This window comes from Balaenoptera borealis (genome assembly GCF_965194805.1).
Source record: "Balaenoptera borealis genome assembly, chromosome: 3".
Taxonomy (NCBI): Eukaryota; Metazoa; Chordata; class Mammalia; order Artiodactyla; family Balaenopteridae; genus Balaenoptera; species Balaenoptera borealis.
The window spans coordinates 156,354,267-156,377,224 of NC_138866.1; the positions used below are offsets into that span (position 1 = coordinate 156,354,267).

Consider the following 22,958-nt stretch of genomic DNA (forward strand, 5'->3'; position numbering starts at 1 on the left):
TGTGAGGCAGTGTGCTCATCTAAGCCTTGGCCAGTCCAGGGCTCACCAGGTCCCTGAAATGGCTCCCGTCTTAGAGCTGTAGCTGCATCTGCCTGTCCCGCATCCTGTTCTTTCCATGGGAGCTGGCGCTGCCACTGTCAACGTGAGAAGCCAAGGATGGACCAAGGTCTCACACCAGGAAGGGGCCACACTCGGCCCCCTGGAGAGGACTCAGCCCAGGCCCGGCCGGCACCGCCGGGGAGGTCACAGGAGTGGTGGGAGCACCTGTCAGCACTGCTAAGCGGCAGGTGTGTGTCACTCTGCTTTCTGATGGAGGACGCCTCGTCACAGGGAGTCTTCACAAGGGTGCCCGCCCACACTTGACAGAAGAGAAAGGCGCCAGCGATAAGAAATCTGGAGACGTTTAGAGCTAATTTACCAGTTTATCATCTTAATCAAGTTACTTAATTTCTCAGTAACTCAGTTCTGTCTTGTATTCTAGGTTCCAATAATTGGGGGCTGTGATCATTAATTGCTAGGGCTCTGAAACCGATGAGTGTGATCCTCTTTTCATGAAAATAACTGCTTCCTCTCTGCCCAGGTTATTGCAGATTTACATGTGTAGATTCCACCTTTGTAAGGAATAGGAGTGGTGGCTCTGGCATTTCTGGGTGATTCCAGATGGTGGTAGACTGCTTACAGCCGCCTAGAATTTCATACAACTCTGAGCTGTGCTTTGTGCCTCCAAAAGCATCCTGAAAAGAAATTCCAGCTTAGAGACCTTCTCTGGGCGCCCCCATTCATGTCAGACTGATGTTTAGTTCTGGGTTCCCAGGATTCTCAAACTGCCCATGATTTTTGTTGCTCAAAATACACCCATTAAAAAAAGAAAAGAAATTTCTAAATTATGTATGCCTAAGATCCATTAAGAAAATTCACAGAACAATAGTGTTATAAGCCGTATTTAAAGCAGATGTTTAAAATTCATGCACCCAAGTTCCTCCAGGACAGAGCCCTAAGTGACAGCGACTACCTTCTTATTTGTAACTGACTCTTTGCACAGCTCCTGACACACAACACGTGCTCAAAACTGTTGATTTATGCAAACTGGCCATTTTCCAAGCAGAAATGCAACCCTTTCTCCTCTTGTAAAAATTAATATATTTGGAAAGAATTCACACAGCTCTTATACAAGCAAAAATTACATATGTTTGATGGACTCTGCTATATACACAAAGGTAAGAAATTACCAGGTGTATTACATTATTCATTCCTTTCATTTTCTGTGCATGTTTTGCATGAAGAAGTGGGCATGAGAAGCCCTTGGTGGAAGCATGCCGTGTGGCTCCTGCCTGCAGAGCTGGTGGCTGCCTACCAGTGTGACTGGGAAGGCTCCCCTTCACCCTTTCCAGAAAGATCTCGCTCAGTCTTGCCGCTGCTGCTGCTGAGAACCACCATTACTATGTGCACTGGGCAAAAACTGTCTTCCTGCTAACACTCAAGCCCCCTACTTGTGACAATGCATTTTCTGTTTGTACTTTTTTTTTCATTTATACTCCCTGTAAGAGTCTATCACATCATTTCCAGTGTCAACTGGGTGACATCAGATTTTGAAAGCGGCCTTTGGAGGAAAATGTGTAGCTGAAGGAGGCAGGTGAGAGTCTCATCTGGGGGCCATGCAGACCCTGGGGACCTGGGAGGAGGACACACACGCAGAGGTCGCAGGTCACTCAGGTGGTGATGCAGGTCAACACTGGCTGATCCGTTTCACAGCAGCTTTGAGCTGAACAGCACAGAGTCCCAGCAAAATATCCAGGGTCCTGACCAGCACTCACCTACCTACAGACCTGTCCTGGCTGTGTGCAGAATTAGGGAAGAAAATCACATCAGGCCACGTTGCTCTTGGGATGTCTACAATTTGACGAGTGGGTAGCAGGGCACGAAGCTTGTGAAGGAACAGAGCACTTAGAAGTGATGGATACAAACACAGGCATGCAAGTCCTGCATGTGTGTAAATATTCACAGCGAGACCGTGTTACAAGGTTTTCTTCAGTTTCTAGCAGGTTTTAAAGATCATTTTTAAGGCCAAAAATGCTCTTTTGTTTGGCCAAAAAGAAATGAGAATGAAGTGTTTCAGGTGAGGCTTTATGTGAAGAGACTGTAGGTCAACCTAAGCATCTTATGTGCAGAAGTCTGTCCCACAAGGAGGTGGACCAGAATTCAATGTACGCACATTAACTGAACACCCCCCATCGGTGAAGTTCCGGGCTCCAGATCTCGTGGGGAACAAGGAGAGATAAGAGTCATGCTCTTTGTCATTTTCAAGCTGGCCATCATCATATTATATTTACTTGCTTCCATAAGAAAACAGAGACAGCTTAGCTGGGGGATGCAGCACGGGAACACACTATGAAAGGTAACTACTTTACAATTTGCATCAGGGTCCAAAGCTTGGTCAACCAGTGGTTTACAAAATGTGTTTCCTAGACGTCTAAGGGTTTACAGACCTGAGCACTTTCTTTTGCGTAAGGAGATCCACATGATTTCAATGTAAAAATATTCCACTGCTTTAAAAAACTACATGACATGGCTAAGCAGTATGTGTGTAGGAAATTTAAGAGAAGGAAAGTTCTCCTTGGGCTATCACGGTAGTTTTTAAAAAAATGAAAATTTAAGCAGTTTCTATATACAATTGGAGGCCAGAATTTGAGAGCATCAAAGGTCAGGGTCCAGGTCACTTTTGCTCTGGGAGGAGGGGGTCACACAATTCAGGCTGAGTTTATGATCGACACCATGAAGCACCTCCATAAGCAAGGTGTGAGCCCCTCAATCTAGAAATGGGCATGAGGAGCAAACAGAATTGAGGTACAATTTTTTAAAGGCAAATTGCTAATTTTGTTTCATTTTAAAAACCAAAAGTAAGATAATTCACCTAATGAGCATTTGTAGTCTGCTGGGCCTTTGATTCTCATTGCTGGCTTATTGGGTGGGCATCCAGTTCAGAATGTAAAATGGGATCCTCAAAATTCAGCTTTACATGCAAAAGCTAGGTCTGAGTCCTAACCCACTTTTTACGTTTTTTATTTAAATAACTTGAGTTGGATTTTATTCAGTTGGGTACTTACTCTCTTGCTTTTCTGGTCCTGACACAACCCTATCAGCATGAAACCTATGAAGTGATGCTGGGTGCATGTTTAGAGCTGGCTCTGCCTGGACAGTCCATCGGAATCAGCTACTTAAAAACCAGATGCTTCATTGAAACTTTCATGTTATATCTTCTCTCATTTTTCCCCAAGTCAAATAACCTAATTTTTTTCTTCGTGTGGTTTGTCATCCTGAGCTGATTGCTTCTGTTAGAAAAGAAGTCTCTAACTCTTTGTTTCCCTTTTTGCCTTGGCTACCAGGAAGCTCAGCACTTTATCTCATGCTCAGTTGAAGTAGTCATACTGTCTCCCAAGACTGTTCTTTTCAATCTGAAAGTATATTTTTATCTGCAAAGGTCCACTGTACCTCTGTGTTTTATGGTGACTGTGTAATATTCTTTTTGAAAGTAAGTAGGGTTTAAGAATAAAATTAAAGCCACTAAATACACTTTAGTGTCTTTTACTGTATGAATAATAGATTTTGATTACTTGGTTGAGAAACATTCAAGGTTATTTCATAGTAAATGTAATAATGGAATTCTTTTTAAATTGTGGGTGAAAACTGACCCCGAAGTTCTAGGAAATGTAGGAACATGCAAGTATCACGATGTTGAAATTCAATCGTCTCCTAAAGAATGCTGACCAGGAGTAAAACAACTGAGCTGGAGGCGACCCGGCCAATGACTTAACAGCCACTTCTCATCAGTGTGGGTTCCATTTTTGCTTTGCTCTATTATTCTAAAAAGGTCCTGAAAAGAAAATAATGTGCTAGTACTTATTTATAAGCTGTTGAAACTAAACCCATTAGTTTTAAGAAAAAAGAGCCTTTATTACAAGTGAACGGACGGGGCCAGGGGCTGAGAAAGCCAGGCACTGCTCAGGAAGGCTCAGAACTGGGAGGCTGGACATTGGGTCGAGGCCCCCCTCACCACTGCCCTCCCTCCTCCTCCAGCTGCTGGACCAAGCTCTGGGCACCTTCCTGGACAGTCACATGGCCACCAAGGAGGCCAGCTGCCAATTCTGCTTTGCAGAAGCCGCTGCAGATCCATGGTTCTGGGAGCTGTGTCACATCCCAGCGCACAGGCTAGTCCTGTTGCCAGGGTCCCAGAAATAGGCAGGCTTCCCTGCCAGGAAGGCGACTTAGATCCCGCTGGAGTACAGACAAGAACACTAAATCTGGTCAGCATACGTCCAATATGGCTGGTGACAGTAATAAAGGCGTGAAATGTATGGCTCTTAGGAAGAAAATAGAAATTTTAGATAAATTCAAAATCGTTACACAGATTACTTAGTGGCGGAGTCTGTTGTGAAGGTGCCTGTGAAACGTTCAGTAATGTTCAGTCATCTGGGCATTCCCTAAGCTTTATCCCACTGAGTGGTGGTGTTAGGTGAGATATTAATGTTTTGTCCCCCAAAGTTTTCAAGGTTGAAATAAGTTTAGAAAACACTGTATGCTTCTCCTTGCCTGGGATGTTCTCAAAATGCACTGGACTCTGAGAAGTCTCACAGCAAACCAACCTGCTACATTTATATAAATCAAAATATCCCAAACTTAAAAAAAAAAAACACATCTCACACGTTGTAAGGAACTTCACTTGGAGATTTTACTTTGCGTCATGGGAGAAAGGACCTGCTTTGGCAGACTTAAGATTCACAAATCTCTGAGTATATATCTCTTATGGATGTCAAGGATCTAAATGTAGAGAATATTATAATAAAATGATAATCACTTTTTAAAGTCTAGAAAATAACCTCAAAGTTCACGTGTACCTTGGATAACAGTAAGCTATACCCAAGTCTTTTAAACTCACACTGGGACATACGGAATTGAGAGCACACCTAAAATTCCCTACTGTGTGTGTTTTGTCAAACACGTTCCTTCGATTCTGTTCATACCCTTTACTTATGGCCTCACTACACAGGTGTTACACAGCAACATTTCCTGTGCCTCCACCTGGGTTTGGTGTGCTTTTCTGCATTCGTTTTGTTTTTGGTTTTTTATTTGGAAAATCTCCAAGCTCTTCTCATTTGCATTTAAGATTTGTCTCATTTCTCAGTGATTTTGGGGCAGAAACCACAACAGCATGTACATGTGGGGGCCTGATGTCCAGCCACTGGAGCCCCTTGAGTCAGGCTGCCGAGGGGTATGACAAGGGGCAGCTCTCGGACCAGGGGCAGCTGAGCATCCAGCAGTGGACCCGCCTGACCGCGGGTGTCATGGATGTGGTCCCCCCGCCTTGCGCTCCTCTCCTCCACCAGGGACTTTGGCTCACTGCACTGGCTCTCTGCTTGCACCCCGGCTCTGAAGTCCTGCTTAGAAATGGTTCCAGTCTCCTGACATGGATGCAGACTCAGGGTGATGTGCGAGAAACACTGTAGTTTAGTGAGAATTAGACAAATATAAAGCAGGAACATTACACCCACAAATGTATGGTGATATATAGCTCAGGAAAATGTAACAAAGGAGGGAAGGATGTCTTGAGGGGGTCTTTGAGTATCAGTGGGATAATAATAACACTTAGCATTGTTTCTTAAGTTACGGGGCATGTGATTGCGTGGTTAGCCGTCTTAAGTCGGGATGCTTACAAGAGTGAAACAGGGAACCGTGTCTAGTCAGTCCTACACTCAGGTGTACACAGGCAACACCTGGGCACACCTGGGCACACGAGTGCCCTCCTTAAGAAACAGTTGGTGAAGGCTTGACAGTCCACTGAAAACACATTTTGAGAGCAGCTAACACAGCAATGAAAAGAAGAGGAGTGATGAACAGTTTATAGATTGCTCTTTTTTGGCTTACGTGTGCCTGGTCTCTTGGCAACACTTGCTCACCGCGGATGCTTCCATTTGCAAGATTATCAGAAAGTTTAAGGCATCCATTATTTTCCTTAAACGAGTCTACATTGAACATTATCCATTTGATCTTCCCATTGATTTAGTGAAAGTGATTCCAAAAGCGTAGTATCTTTGTGAAACTTGATAAGGAAAACAATGAACATAACTGGAAGAAAAATCAGCACTCATATGAATGAAATGCAGGAAGATGTTAATGAACAAACCTAAATTTCAAGCTCAAGTTTTCTACCTTCTTCAGCTCAGAGGGGCCTCAGCTTCAAGACTGACCAGTACAGGGTAACTGATTCATTATCATTCAACTTGCGTAAAAAGGCAAAGTCACTTAAAAAAATAAGGCAACCAAGAGAAGAAAAGGAATCAAAATACTGCAAGAGGCTAAAGTTTACTGTGTGTTTTAAGACCAACAAATGTTAATGTTGATGTAAAAGAATTAGGAAAGAACAAGTATTGAAAATAAACTTTGAAAATATAAGCTCATTATCAGAGTACTTTCTAAATCTGCCCATGCATTTTTTTATCTGTAAAGATTCTACTTATACTAAGTGACCTGGTTTTTCTTTTTCCATATCTGTGACATGGTGTGCAAAGGCACACCACTGCACCCACCCTGTCTCTCACACACACACACATGCACACACGTGGAGACACTCAGATTAGGGACAACTTCTATTGTAAGTCAGTTGGGAGTTGGAAGATATTTTTGCAAACAGGGAATTTTATGCATGGTTGGTACATCAGCAGGGAAGTTCACAGAAGCCTGTTTAAGCCGCATACACTGCCTGCCACACGTAACCTGAGTCCCATGTATGATGCTGTTGAAATGCTGCATCCGTGTCAGACCTGCTCTGGGCCAGGGGCTCAGAGGTCCTTCCATTGGACACAGCCTGTACTTTTATCCACCCTCAGCTCCTCCCTTGACCCAGCTCGGGGTCTGGAGCCTCCGTCAGTTCCACAAAATGATCGGGGAGGGATCTAAAGAAATCCGCTCAGGTCACTCTCCTCTCAAGGTCAGTGGCACGAGGCAGCCTCTCATTCTCACTGCTGAAGGTAAGGGATCCAGATTCATTCTCCAGTTATAAACACAATGTCACCAAGAACTGGTGGTTTGTTTACAAAGAAATTTTACAAGCCCAGAAATCTACCTGTGTGTGTTTATGTAAAATGATTTTATAAATAAGACATTGAACAGATGGGAAGAGCAATTTCAGTCCATTTGTGTCAGTGGAGTTGCATATATTCCCTTAATGCTAATATTCCTTTGTTACACTGTGGGAACAGTCTGTTTACTTATGAGGGTCACTGTTATTTAACTGCTTTGTTTCAAAGTTGATACTTCCAGGGTCAGTAGTCATATGCTGAGTTCAGATGTCCCATTTGACTATTCTCTACCCAAATTTGTTTTGTAATCCACTTTTCATCCATTTACTCAGTGAATTTGAAACAGAACCTATATGTTTACCTGTGGCTTCAAGCTGATTTTGACTTTGTACAGACAGCACACACTCTGAGCTGTTTAATCCAGGAAATGGGAACATTAAATGTATCCTTTATGCATGAAAGTTTATGAAAAATATCCTGTGCGCAAGCACAGACACACACAAGGTAGTTCAGGATGTTCTCCTTTTAAATCCAGGTGCACAGTAAACAAAAAGGGTATTTAAGTATGATGAGAACATTTTAGAGCATTCAGATTTAGTTCCAGGGTTACATTGAGTGAAGAATAGGCTTCATTTTCACTGCAAAATATTAACTAATTTGAGTATCACTATAAACTGTGTGCTCATCTAGATACACTTTTTTTGTGTGTGTTGTGTATGCAGAGGTTGTGTATGCAGTTAGTGTGTAGGCAGATGTGTATACAGGTGTGTATGCAGATGTTGTGTAGGCAGGTTTTCTGTAGGCAGTGGTTGTGTATGCAGGTGTTGTGTAGGCAGTGGTTGTGTATGCAGGTGTTGGGTATGTACGGCACTCAGGCCTTCTATTTTTGTATTTGATTTTTAAAAATAGAATTTAAAATTTCCTCACCTCTAATATTAATTCATTGTAGTTGTTGAATATTTTTACCTTGTGCAACAATTAATATTTATTGTGGAGCAAATGTGTATTATTTAGATATCTGAAAAATGAAGATAAAAATGAAAAATGTCTGAGTTGGTTGAACCATCTCTAAGGGTTTCTTTAACCTTCAAATCAGATAATTGTGTTGCTGAGGCTATTTAAGCAAATAAAAGTACAGTTGTGTATAAATATTTCTCTCTCTATATGTATTTACATATATGCAAATACATGCCCACAAACACATGTTCTTACACACACACTCACACACACGACGGTATCATGAGCTGGCTTCATGCTCTTCAGCATCTTTGTGAAAACGGGAAGCACAGACCCCACAAGTGCCTCACGTCATGCTCCACGTCACGCTCCGCGCCACGGCACTCACGGGCACTGGTGACGTTCTCCGAGATGTTTGCTCAGGGGTCCCCAAGTGGCAATGAGCCCCTCTTTCCCAGAAACCACGTCACCTCACCCTACAAGTCCCCTCCTTCCAGGGACCTGCATGCTCAACTCCACAGCAGGACGGCAGGTCCTCACCAAGAGCATCTGATTGAAAACCACAGGATCCAATTCAGGTTCTCTCACGACCCAGCTCTCGGCAGTAGCCACTTGTCTCGGAGTCTCACTCCCCTCATCCAGAAATAAGAGGATTTTTAGTTAACCTCTCAGTAAGAAAGGCATAGGACGATTCTAGTCAAGCAGGAGAAAGAGCCCTCCGTGGGGGGTGTGTGTGCGCGCGCGTCTGTGTGATCCTCCCACCACTTACCCTGTGGAAGAGAACCCTCCTCAGAACATCACGGTTCACGCTACCTTTAAGTAGAAATGGGAATCTTCACGGGGCAGGAAAGGACGACACAAGAGGCCGAATAAAATAAAATCCACGTAGGTTTACATCATCAGATCAGATGGCAACACTCATGACAAAATAATCAAGAAAAAATATTATGGACATTATTTAATCAAGTCTAACGTTAGTCCCATTCTACAAGCATTTCTCAGCCACTAGAGATTTTATGGTTTATATACTAGAGATATCATGGTGATGAAAATGGAACATGAATTTTCTGGCCCTTACTGAGGTGGAGGTAATGTTTCTGGAAAGAGGGCACTGATAAGCCAACAGTGTGCTTTAGTTTCAGGAAATGTCTCTAAATGTAAAAAGAACAGTGCTTTCTGCTGTTACGGGCTGAGTTCTGTCCCCCACACATTCACACGTTGAAGCCCCCAATCCCCAGGACTCAGAATGTGACTGTTTGGAGACGGGTCTTTAACGAGGTGATACAGTAAAATGAGGTCATTGGAGTGGGTCCTAATCCCATATGACTGATGTCCTGATAAGAAGAGGAGATGAGGACACAGACACACACAGAGGGAGACCATGTGCGGACACAGCGCGAGGCAGGCCTCAGGACAATCCAGCCCTGATGACACCCTGACCTCCATCTCCAGACTCTAGCACTGGGAGAGAATAAATTTCTGTTGTGCTGTTGGTTACAGCAGCCCTAGCTGACTAATATACTCTCTATGTAGACTTTTTTGTATGGTTAACTTAGACTAATAAGTACAAAAACCTCCTCTATTCTACATTTTATCTTAAAGGTTCATTTATAGGTCACCTAAATATGAGGATGTTTTGCTAATCACTGAATGACTGTGTATATATATGCACACATATATGTACGTGAATGTATGTGAAATATATATTTATATATCTCACAATCTTATGGTTCAAATACTGTTCCTACTTTATAGATAAGGAAATGGTGCAGCAGAGAGAAATTTCTGGAGTAGAACAGTGTTAAGTGCGCAATAAATATTAGTGACTAATTTTTAGTTCTTATTGTCTATGGGCCAAATGGACAGTCGGTTGAATGGCTTCAGCAGAGCTAATTTACAAGTGACTAATCAAGACAATCTTGTTGAAAACTCAAGAGCAGAGTATCAACTACATGAATCTTTCAGGACTTGTCCTCCCTTGTGTTTTGTTAACTTTTTGGGTGAGGCTAACTTTCTGTAAAATAGACACATCCAGGCTCATGAATGTTTAGTTCATACACTTTGCCTGGGATGTGGGTAAACTCAACATCCCCCACTCCTGGACCAGGGAGTCCAGTGATGTCACACCGGGAGTGTCTCACACCAAGTTCCTATTTATTTTATTACAAATATATACAAACGGGATGTAGCATTCAATCCATTGTATGGTTTCAATTTTATCAACTTGCATTTTTTATTGTTTCCCTGATGTTCAAGTTTGGAGACTTTCCTAAGTATCGTTATAGATAAATATCAAGTCCTAACTCGTGCAGCCAGCATCCCTGTAGCCAAAGTGAGCAGACCACGTAAGTCATGCACTAAAGAATTTTATCTCCTAGTGCTATACACACGTCACCTGCTTAATTAATGTATGTGAAATAGAGAGAGAGAGAGATCATTCCAAGGTCATCTAATAGGTAAGAGATAAGAAAGACCAAGAAACATGCTATCTACACAAAAACAAGGGACAGGATCAATGGCTCATCTTTTCCACAACATATCCTGTGTCCACAGTATTGAGTGGACATGGTGGGAACGCCTCCTGTGGCTGCTGGGATGAGCCCTGTACCTACTTTGCATCACCTCCAGGCAGAGAGATGCCAACCATCCCACAAGTTAGACGCCTGGTTTACTCACTTTCTCAGGCTTGGTTCTAGACTTCTGAACTATACAGATGCACACAATGTTTACCCTCAACCATGAGGACAGAGTGGAATTTTGTGAAATGAGAAGCAGGATGGTGGCTGAGTTTGGGGTGGTGCCTGGTCCTGTCTCGAAGGGGGAGTCCGGGCGCTGGTTGCAGGTAGGATCGATTCAAGGACGCGTGTGCACCCACGAGGCAGGAGGGGGTGTGCCTCTGTGCCCAAGCTGCAGGCAGAGGACAGAGAGGCGGAGAAGAACTCCTCAGGGTCAAGGGTGGGGGGGCACCAGTCTCACTGAGAAGCACCTTGGGAATTTGTCTGGGTCTGAGGGTTGCACCTCACCCCATCCACACAAACACCCACGAGCGTGACGATCATCGGCGGGGCTGGTTTGGCAAATGGCAGAATGTGCCTCCCCAGCTTCCGGTGGGGGGACTGTGCACTATCTCTTCAGCATGGACTATGGAGAAGCCAGGGCCGTGTTGAAATGTGCCGTCTGGCTCTTTCAGAACATTTTCCAGAGCTTCTGTGACTGCTTAATCCCTGCCATTTAGCACGATGGCTGACACATAAAGATGCCCCATAAATGTTTGTTGAATGAATACATTCAAATTTCCCTAGCAATGGCTTAAAAATAAGTCAGTCAGTGCCCTTTATAAATTGACTCTGCAACAACCATTTATTGATGGTGTACAATGAGAGAGCCTGTGTGCTAATTTCTGGGACCACACCGAGTACATCTGGCCCCTTGAGAAATCACCACGCACACAGACAAACGCCCGCTAATCAAACCTGCAGACAATTCCACAAAACAAGAACGGGAGAAGCCACATCTTTCCCTAGCGGTCATCACCCCCAAGGTAACATGAATATCATCCCATCCACACCCCTCATGTTGTTTGTTCCCTGCTGTAAACTGTAGCAGCTCATGAGATCTGTACCCAATCTCCTTAGAAAAGCTTCCCTTTTACTACATTCTGATTATTTCTTTAAACAACTCATTTCAAAAATGAAATCAACTTTCTCAGTGAATTTTAATTGAGCAGCTATTATGTTTTGACACTGCGGAGGGGATAAAAAGGCTTAAACCTACAGGAGTTTATATTTTAATGATTTAGTTTTTATACAGGAGGTTTCACCTGCAATGATAAAAGAAATACAATAGAAATTCAATTTTGTAAAATATATGCTAGTATTGGGTATTAAAAAAAATTCCCGTAGGACCTAATACTATGTTGGGGTCCTGGTGGTCTGTTTTTGTTCCCTGATTTTACATTTGTGTGTCTATATCCCCAAATCCAATACAAGCTCAGAGAGAAGGAGGACCCTGTCGACCTTTTTTCTTGCGTCTTTTTAGTTCCTAGTTCTTTGCCCAGTCCAGAATAAGCACCCGAGGAGACACAATTGCAAATGAATAAAAGGTACTCACACAGGTCCAATACAGCCCTTGTTTGAATACATATGCAATGTTTAAGGCAAACTGCAAACAGAGCAGAACTGGATCTCACGTCCCCTACTTTTCAATCAAGAGCCCTCTCTGTTTTGGAAGATACAGAAAATATGCAGGAAGATGAACTCTGATTAGAGCACAGGAAGAAAGAGATCTGTAAGTTATTCTCTCTCTCCTGTCCCCTCTCCTTCTGTTCAAATCCCTTCATACCACCATGGTTTCTGTTTCTCTCATTTTATGATGTAAGGGGATAGATTAAGTCTTATTAGAGGAAAAGACAAAAAAGATTTATTTCACATCTTTATGAAATTTTAAAATTTAAAAAATGATGTTTTTCTCAACACTAAAAAGCATGATCATCAACCAAGTTCATTTTTTCACTATTTCTCAAGGAGTTCATGCTCTCAGGATTTTTTCTATACTTAATTTTTAAAATGTTCTTCTAAAAATGAGTATTAGACTTCTGCTGTTCCAGACAGCTGATGGAGAATCTTTTAATATTTCAATATTATTCAATATTTCAAAATAATGAAATCATTATTTCAAAAAATGCTTATATGTATTTTAAATTTTGAGTCTGTCATCTGTATATATTATACATATATATTAACAGTCTACAGAAAGTGCAATTTTTAATAACTTGAACTCTATTCATTATCTATATACAAAAGTCCCAAATAAATTTAACTTCACTAAAAAATACTTGTTTCTCAAGTGATAACAATAAAATGACATGAACTCCACATTTTTTAGGTCTAAAATGAATAAACTTATCATACTAAATGCTTAAGAAGAAAATATCTCCCTGGATTTCAACCAGCCCTGAATAGACCCCCCTGCAGCTCTGAGAAGGGCTGGTGCAGTGACACACGTGCTGCCACCAAAGCCACTGTCAGGCGGACAGTATTTGCTCTCAGTTCAGTATCGTTCAAGGGCTGTCAAAGTTACTATATTCCCTGTCCTACTGTCTTAGAGTATTTTTAAAGCTATTATTTAACCTAGGGACAAAGCAATGATTTTTATTTCAAATTCACTTCTTCTTTAGAAAGAAAATTAGCAGCATGGACTCATTTGAATTAAAAAAATTTCTCCTTGAACCATATGTTTTGAATTAAAAAGTCACTTTCTGTTAGAATTCTGTTAGAATCCGGATGGTCCTTTACAAACTTTCATCCACAGTGTGAATATTTAGAGTTAAAACACAAATAAAATATCTTTATATCTGTGGTTAAAGTAGGCCTTCCATGATTTTATTCACCTAAGGAATAGTAAAAGGCAATATCGTTTTGCTCAACATCCAAATTCATAAGAAAATCTTTTAAAATTGTACATGACTGGCAGTCTCTGAGCTTGTGCACCTTTATGTTTCAGTCCGAGCACAGTGTACTAGAAAGAGAGCATGTTTCCTTTAAGGACACATAGATTCCACAGCCATAAGCCAAATGCAGGAGGAGCATCTGTTCCAGACAGGGATGAGTGAGCGCAGCCAGACTTGGGGGTAGAGGAGGTCAAAATCTATTTTTCTGACATTTCTGTCACGTTTATTAAATTGGACTTTTCCAAAAGCAATTAAACTTTTAGGAAATATTGCGTTAATTTTTAAGAGAGGACATCTGTGTACTTCCGATGGACTTAGATAAAATAGTTTTTAAATCAATTATTGGTGTCCTAGGTGTACGCTGTGAGCTACTTTATCATGATTCCAAAGTCCTGCTTCTGAGAAACAGAACCGCCCCACTTTTTGTCTGATTTTAACAGAGAAAGGATTTGACTTGGGCTCCAGTTTCAGAGAACTGGGTCCCCCTCTGTCCTATTTTCATGCCATATTTGAGAAATCACCTAAGACATTATACAATGATGAGGCAGATCTTCTGTCTATCGGTGGTAGGAAACAAGAATTAGCGATTTCATCTCAAATAAATGGAGTGGCAAAGATTAATTAAATCTGTAAAAGTCTCCAAAGCACACCCTAGTTGAAGTATTTAAAGGAACACTTTCTATTATGTGCGATCACCTGGCAGCCCTGAGCTAACATTTGGATGTAAGAGTCACCTCTATATAGTAGAGAGTCCAGAAAGGAAGGTTGGCTAATATATTATGAGCAATATTAGCTGTATTTATCATTCAAATGGTGAAACAGCAGCAGAAAGAAGCCTCGATCTCTTTTGTGAGAAAGTTCTCTGTGGGCACCGTTATAAAAGCGCTTGGTGGAATGGATGTAACCAGATTTTAGCTAAAGTGAACAGGTAATTACACTGGAAATGATAACTGTCTTATTCTACCTTTTGTCTACACCCCAGCTTCTCTCTCCAGTCGTGGGAGGTTTTGATGGTAGCCGGTGTGGACATGAGCTGGAACATTTTAGCTGCAGGGCAGCCCCTGTGACTATTCACGTTGGGGCTGTGTTAGTAGGTATACAAGCAGGACTGATCTGTCTGCCTTCTCTGCATCAAAGCAGCCACATGAAGCCACCTCCAGTCCTGTGATTTTACGTGAACACAGCTTAAAAAAAGCTTTTAAAATTTCATCTCTTAGGGATTCAAAAAAAATGGTCTTAAAATCTAAAAGTCACCTGATATGTCGCTTCCATCTTAAATGCTACTCTTTATCGTTATAAGTGTCCCATTTATTGGACACTATTTCCTAATCAAGCATAAAATGCCCTCTTTAGTATGAATATAAAATTTATATTACCTGCTTGCTATTTTTTGAGATTAAAAAAATTTTTAACATTAACTTGATAATTTTCATAATTTAAAACAGATGATAGTGAATTTGTGTGTGTGTGTGTGTGTTTTATGACACAAAGGGACACTTACTAGCTGCTTTCTTACCAGAAACCAAATACTAGTTGTATTCATTCCCCATCCATGAAATAATAAAATGAAATTATTTTGCTACTCTTCATAGTTAATACCTGTAACTATAATAAAAGATGACTAAATGTCCACAGTGTATGGAGGGAACTCAGGCACTCAGATTAACTCTTTATTTTCAAATAGTTATCATTCTTCAGAAAAAAAATCAGCTGTCTTTGCAAGTGGCCAAGTTTATTTTGGGGAAAATTACTGATATCTTAAAAAGCAAACATTTCCACTTCTAGGTTGCCATTTCTTGGATATGGTTCCTGGGAAAATGGATTCACTCACAAATCTGTGGATGGAGGTTTAGGGCTCTCAGAGCTACATTTGCTGTGATGTTGCTTAAACATCAGGAAGTCAGAGGCAATAGCCCCCGTCCCCCATTCCTTTTAAATAAAATAAACAGGGAAATAAAATTTTAATCACCCAAGAGGGATGTTTGGAACCAAGGCAGTCACATATGCAAGTACAAGAGTCTAGGTTTTAAATTTCTCAGTGTGCCCTCCCGTTCTGTTTCTGGGAGTCCCACAGGAGGGTATCAGATTCACATGTGGATCAAGAATTAAGCAGGCGTTTCCCCCTCTTTCTGAAAGTAATGTCCCTTTCTTTGATAGTGATACATTCTTAAGGGAATTATAATATATTAATAGCGAGGAATAAACAATTATCTTTGCATAATCCAGTATTTCACAGCATGTATTTCTGTATTTCAGTGCAGGAGAACCATTTAACTGAAAAGACGGGTTTTGGCTTCACTATTTACAGAGACTCGACAACATGAAACAGGTCTTTGCTGCGCTCAGGCAGTACATGGCTGTGTGGCTTTTTCTCGTGATGTATAAGCTCATGGATATGCTAACACTCAATAGTTTGACTATTTTGTGAAGCACATCGTGCTTTTCATATTTCACTTAACATTCACCTTGTTTTCTTTATTCAGTTTAGTAATAGCTAAAATAAGTGCTTTTAAAATCTTGCTTATCATGTGAAAATTTATCCTTTTAGAAATCTTGTTTGCTAGTAATTAAGAGCTCCATTTACCAATGCAGCATTTAGAGATAATATTTTTAAATGATGAAGAGCAGAGTAGTATAATTATTTTTGGGTTTATGAGTTGTTCAAAACTGTCCATATTACAAAAACAATGCTTTCATTTTTAGCATTTTAGAAAAAGAAGCAGGCAGACATAAAAAATGCTCAAATGTTTCCGCTGTCTTCACTGTGTATATATGTATATATGTATACACACACAACTACAAGCACCTATGGTTTTTAAATTGAACATTGAATGCTTTCAAAGCATAAGTTGTCTCTCCATGCCTCAAGAAAAGAAAAGTGCAATTTCCTTATTCTGCATTTCCTTACATAATATTCTTCTGGGACAGCACTTCTGCAGTAACCGAATCACCACTATTTAGCTATGGATACATGAATCTCATATTTTTATTCTAAGTTCAAGTTCACTCATCATATCTAATGCCCTTGAAGCAATCTCAAATTACTGCTATTACACGGGTCACTAGAAACCAGAGTTACTAATACAAATTTTAAAAAGAAAAAGGAAGAAAAAGCCCTCACATAATTAGAGGATGGCGAACAGTTTCATCAATTTAATTTTATCACTAAATCCAGCCCTTCCTCTGGAGCTGTGGGCGAGCGAGGTAAGCGGCAAGCACGGATGCTCGGCTGTGATGCAGCAGTAAGTCCCCAGCAGCCAGGATGAGCCCCGCCGGCTACTCTGCCGCTGCGGGGGCTGACAGCCGCAGGCCTCCCACCTTCATCCTTGGCCCATCTTTCTATTTCATTAGCTTTGCACGGAATTCCATTTCACAACAAGCCTGTGTCTGCAGTCCATATGCTCTACTTATCCTGTTCCTTTTGCCAACTTTTTATCTGCATTTCCCCACGTTCAGCAACCGGCCACTCCTACCTCCTCGTGATTCATCAGCTTACTTCTGCAGAGCTTTACCCGTGTGTTAGCTTCCAAAATTCACCCTCAGTTTTCTAAAACTCTGTGTAACTTATCCCCCTGGAACAATACGTGAGATTCAAGCATTAACTTAGTTTGCCGTCAAATGCCTCAAAAAGACAGGTGGTGTGTTGATGCTGAATTCAAGGGGACCGAGTTACCAAATGATTGTTTCTACAGCATTTAAAACAGTTCTCCAAAGTTCGCTCCCTTTCTCTGTTTTAATGATTGAGGCACTTCACTTAAAACCCTGTCTTCCTGTTTACCTCCTGGAACCAACTGAATTTGTATCGGTTCCCAATCCATTTCCTAATATGTTTGTATTGAAAGAGCAATCTTTTTTTATTCCCAGAGATTTCAGTCATTTTATACATTGTATATACTCATGGGTCAAAGGTTAAAAACATTTTATTTACAAAATTCATTTCATGCCAATACACAGCTTCTTTTTGGAAAACTACTCTCACCAAAGAAAGATCAAGAGAAACAAAAGAGAATACATATACTATTTTAATAATTAAAAATACACCTATGAAATTCCTCAGGCATATTACCCTGGAGGTATCCAATGGTCCAGAGGTTAACTGATAAAAATTTAAGTGACTTATCTTTATATACTACACTGTTTTGGTGATGCTGCCTCTTGTGCTACCTGCTTGAGCTGATACTAATTTAAGAAACCTTCAACCTTTGCCTTTATTATTTAGGGTTAAAATATATACCTTTTACAATATTCACACATTCAATTCTTTTGTAATACAGGCAGACATTTCTCTAATACAACCACATAACAGACGTGGTTGTGTGCAATCACCCCACATAATTTCACCCAGAACTGTAAAGCAGAGCACAGTCTCCTAGAATTCTCCGAGAGAAATGAGCTAAGTGGGTATTTTGTGTGGGCAGGCAGCAGTCAACTCTCCTAAACTACAAGAGCTGCCAGGGTTTTCTGAAAGTCTTTGCATGAAATAGAAGCAGAATAAACTGACGGGTCTCACATGTCACAGGGGAGGTGAACACTCCTTAACCACATGTGTAAAAAAAAAAAAAACCTGTCCTTTTCACAGATTTTAACTGCCTGTTTTTTTCCCATAAAAACGTCAAAATTTGACATTTCTTGTTTGTACAGAAAATGTAAAACATTCATAAATAATTTCTAAGATAAAGTCCCAACTAAAAAATAACACACAGAGAGAAATGGACAGCACTGGGTCCTAATAAAATAACAGGAGGATTGGTGGGTGGGGAGGTTTGCTCAGTATCCTTTTAAAAGTTTATCTGAGAGACAAATGCAGGTCTCGGCTAGGTAATACCCAAAGTCATATTCTGTGACTAAGTTTTATTTTTATTTTTAGTTTTTTTGGACTTTTAACGATATAAACTACTTTCTGTGTGGTATGGTGACTAAAAAATACCTCCTACAGGAAAAAATTTTATTTCCGAGACTCTGGATCATAGTTAATAATAATGGGAGTATGGTATCAATTCCACACTTATCCTGTAGCGACAGAGTTTTTATTTCAGAGCCCATAGATTATTTTGACAATAAAAAGCATAATAAAGAAATCATAACAAAGCCACTTTTAGAGAATACCTATAGCAAGCCGGTAGCACTTCGGCTGACAGCTCCAGGAAACTAAAAGTTATGATGCAGCTTCAAAATGACTCTTGTTCATTAGAATAGGTGGAAATACACTTATCATTGGCCAAAAAAAATGAACATTTATTTTAATTTATTTATTCATATACAAAAAGAACTCCTTCTTTGTGCTCATAATCAGTGGCTTTAGTTAGTACTAAGTAGAGCCTTACCAAAATTCCTTAAAAGCCACCCATACACGTGTGGATTTTAAATTGTGACAAATACAGAGCTTTATTATTAGATAAGCTTAAAAGCTGAGGCTATGCTATTCAATTACTGTTATTAAGATTCATGAATATTAGAACATAATTTAAATTCACTATTGTCCTGATAGAAGAGGGAAAAAAAGCATCTGTAATAACTGGGAATTATATACAAACTGATCTATTTCCAGAAAAACGCAAATAAAGATTTAAAGTGCTCTGTCATTGCTGTTTTCTTTTCGTTTGACCACACACACTTACACTGTTAACTTTCCCCTAAAAAGTGAATACTTAGCAGTTTGATTTGACTCATAGACCATGATAAGCTGCCGGCAGATGCCACAGGAAATTTCACCCCACGGATAAATTTATGCATAACAGGAATTAGCACACACATCCTGATTACCCTTTCCCACTTCAGCTTTTGGCTATAAAAATTAAGAGACTTGGTATATTGAAAACAAAGCATATAAATATTTCATATAAAATTTATTTTGAATTGTCATAGTTAAGTTTATAGCCAATGAAGCCCTCCTTCAGATTTCTTGTCTTCCTTTCCAAAATCGAATGCCCTATAAGCTGGCATGACTGACATTTAAAGGTACAATAAATGAATTTGGAGAAAGGCACAAATGTTCATCAGCTTATATTTTCTTTCTATAGGTTTTGCTTTATTGTAAAATATTATTTCATGCTTTTCAATTTTAAATATTTAAATATACTAAATAAAAATACTGGAAAACACGAACTCTTTAAGTACACAAGACAACGTTTCCTTTTTATCTCTTTTAAAAGTTACATTCATTATTAAATTCTGTGATTTTTTTCAATATCCTTGTCACTTTCTGTTAGCGCTATTTTTGGAAGACATTAACAGATCTGTTTCAGAGTGAAATTTTCAGGTAACAAAGTGAATAGCTGGTATTCATTTTAGCAGCTCAAGAGTTAAACTAGAATTACAGAAATCACCCCCTTTGACACCGAAGGCTCTGAAACCTTCCTGGGAAGTTGTCGCCTTGCTCCCTGCCACCCTGACATACAATCATAATTAATGACTGTGTGCTATTGGCATTTACGTCTTCAAACCACCCGGCTAATTTCTATTATTGGAAGAAGTCGGGAAGGACTCGGGGACTGTTTGAGAGCAGTTAGGAAAAGATGGGGCAGAAGTCCTCTTGGGAGAGGACTTACAACTTCAACCACATCTAACTCTGCACCCTTCGGCAGAGAAACCGGAAAATCTCATACATTTTAGTTGTGTCTTTTCAACTGTTCTTTATGGCTCTCTGGTCACTTAAAAAAAAAAAACACGACGCATTTCAAATAATAAGAACTGAACTTTCTCCTGCAGACTCATGATAAGGAGCTGCTGATAACAAGTTCCTCTCTGGGGAAGAGCCGGCAGCCCTGTAAGACTCCTTCCACCCTCCCGTGGAAGGGACACCGGCTAGGATGGCATTTCAAGACTGGCCTCCTCCGTGGAGCAGCGGCCGGCTGTGCACCAGCCCCTGTGGGAGCCCCGGGTTACTGATGGGAGTGACTAACTTCAGGTGGCTCCTCTCCAAACAGATCTGTAACCAGGCACAGACACGACGGTGTGTCAGGAGCAACCTGTCATCGGCTGCTTTTTCTCCTTTTCTGGTTTGCAGTTTTTCTCACCTCTGACAAGCTATAATGCCTGTTTCTCTTTTCAGGTATTAATTTCTGCTTATTCCCCCCAGATAAGCCCTGTTCTCTCTGCAGGTCCCCGTGCTTACAAAACAACGGGTACCACTCTAAATAGAAACTGTCAGCCAACGAAGGGACGCTGTGTCCCGGGTTTTGCTCACTCCTTCTTCCAAGACAGTTTGGATGGAAAAGCTGGCACGAGGTCCCGTCCCTCGTTCTTAGGGATGCTGGCTTAAGGGAGGGTTTCCTTTGGCCCCCGAGCTAACGTTGCCTCTGCAAGGGTCGGAGGCAGTGCCGGTGGCCAGCGGCCAGGGAGTGCGAGTCCAGGGAGGCCCCGTACGTACTCCCGTCAGAGGAACAGCCCCGTCCTCCGCCCCTCTCCTCTGCCTTTTGCGGAGCCCTCTGCTCCGTTGGTTCGCCACCCTCTCTGGGCTTGCGGAAGCCCCGGCATTTACAAAGGGATCTGAACTCCAGAGCCGAGCGCTCTGCTTTGTACCGACCGACATCCCACCAGCATCCTGAAGTGAAGCTGCTGGAAACAGGCAAAGCCCACAGACAAGAGGAGGCGGCGCAGCGCGGAGAGTTCGCGGGAGACAGCGCAGAAAGCCGGCTCCTTACCTTTCCGCTTGGACCTCCTCCTCCTCCTCCGCTTGGACTTGCATTTCAGTTGACTGCTCAGCCCTCCGGACCCTCTGCTGGTCCCCAAGACCGATGCCATGGCTGGGACCCGGTAAGTGGAACAGGGCAGGAATCCTTCTTAAACAATTTCACCTTTCCTGCTCTTGTCGCCCGCCGCCGCCGCCGCCGCCGGTTAATGCGTCTGCAAATCAGGGAGCAGGTTCACTTTTTAGGACTGAGCACTCAAGCGCTCTCCCGCCCGCCCTCCTCTCTAATTGTTCTCTGTCACTTGTTTCCAGCTGGGCTGAGAGCCGCGATCTGAGCTCCAGCACCAAAGCGCTCTAGGGCCGGAGGGACCGCGAAGGAAAGGTGCGCCCGGCCCAGGCCCCCCTCCTCCTCTTCCCCCTCCTCCTGCCCCGGCAGCCTCTCTTGATCTGGGCTCCAAACGCAGGGTTCTACTTTGGCACCTCTGCTAGTTGTTTGGCACCAGCCACTTTGAAGCCAATCACGCAGGGAGCTTGTCTATTTGCTGCTGCAAAGTCTAATTAGATCCAATCACAACTGTCTGCTGGCTCTGACATCAGCACCACCAGCCCTGTGCATGCCCTGTCAGCTTGCAAACTCAGCTCCCATTTGGACCGATGGAGCTGCCCAGGACCCGTGGAGAGGGAAGGAGATTGCACAGGAGGGAGGGAACAGGCAGGCCGAGCCAGCTTCTCAGGGAGAAGCCTGAGGGGCAGCTTGCAGAGGAATCTACCCCGGATCCAGGCTTCCTGCTCAGACCAAAGGGACAGGGCATTACGCCTCTGCGCGCTCAGAAAGATGCAGAGACTGTATCTCCAACCAAACAGTTTTTAACTAGTTAATCCGTTATAATGCTTGTGTGTCAAGGGGGAAATATCTCTCTAAGAAATACCAAGCTCTCACTTCCTCAGAAAGGGTCTAAAATTTGCAATTCCCCAGGAGACAGCCTCTTAGGAGTATTCATTTTTCAGAAACTGCATGTTTGTCTGTTTGCTTGTTTTGTTTCTTCCTTCATATCCCTTGGCTGTTACCTCTGCACAAGAGAAATACTGCATAAAGACGGAGGTGTTCGGATCTGAGTCTGATTTTTAAAGCGAGGGATTTCAGTAGGTTGCTCTATTTAGGGAACAATGAAATGAAAGGCAGAAAGGGCGTTCATCTAATAGTTTTATTGCCAAATGTAACATTCGGAAGAAAGTAATATTTACAAGGAGATAGATTGCAAATTGAACTAGTTTTGAACAGTTTTTTCAGGGTTATCCTATTTTTTCAAGACTATGCTTATGCAACCTTAAACATCTAAAGTAAAATATAAAAAGGAAAATAATCCAGCCATCGTCATTGCATTCTGCATTTAAATCACATAAGCTATTAATTATAATAGTAATGGATTGGGAAAAAATCCACTCTAAAAGTCATTAACGTTAACACGATGATGTGACGATGGCACACAAATACTTCTATTTCCTACTTTACATACACCATTTTCAAGCTCCTTATGGACCTAGAAATTTCCAGATAATTTTCTATGAGGTAACAATACTCTCTCTAAGGAACGCTGGAAGCAATCAGGATGCTGGGATATGTTGCTATGTGGTGAGCTGCTGGATCCTGGCTCAGTTCTCACTGAAGAGAGGGAGAGAGGAGGGCATCTGATTTCAAGTCCTAACCCCACTGCTCTGACTTTGGGCAAGTGATGTAAACTATGCCTCAGTTTCCTCATCTGTGAAATGGGGGTAATCACAAAGCTGCCTCACAGGTTCATTCGTGCTTGAGAATCAGTATAAATAGTGACTGGTGCATACTAATCAC

The 22,958-nt window shown here is 41.6% G+C and overlaps 1 protein-coding gene across 1 annotated transcript in view; it reads right to left on the minus strand.

The window, feature by feature from the left end:
• The window catches only part of ADARB2 (adenosine deaminase RNA specific B2 (inactive)), a 372,444-nt gene extending 350,964 nt beyond the window's left edge, over nucleotides 1-21,480 (minus strand). The window contains exon 1 of the mRNA XM_082386052.1: nucleotides 21,123-21,480. Within this exon, the coding sequence (XP_082242178.1) occupies nucleotides 21,123-21,222 (100 nt within the window). The 5' untranslated portion in view covers nucleotides 21,223-21,480. The remainder of the gene's footprint in view (nucleotides 1-21,122) is intronic.
• Between the last annotated feature and the right edge of the window lie 1,478 nt (nucleotides 21,481-22,958).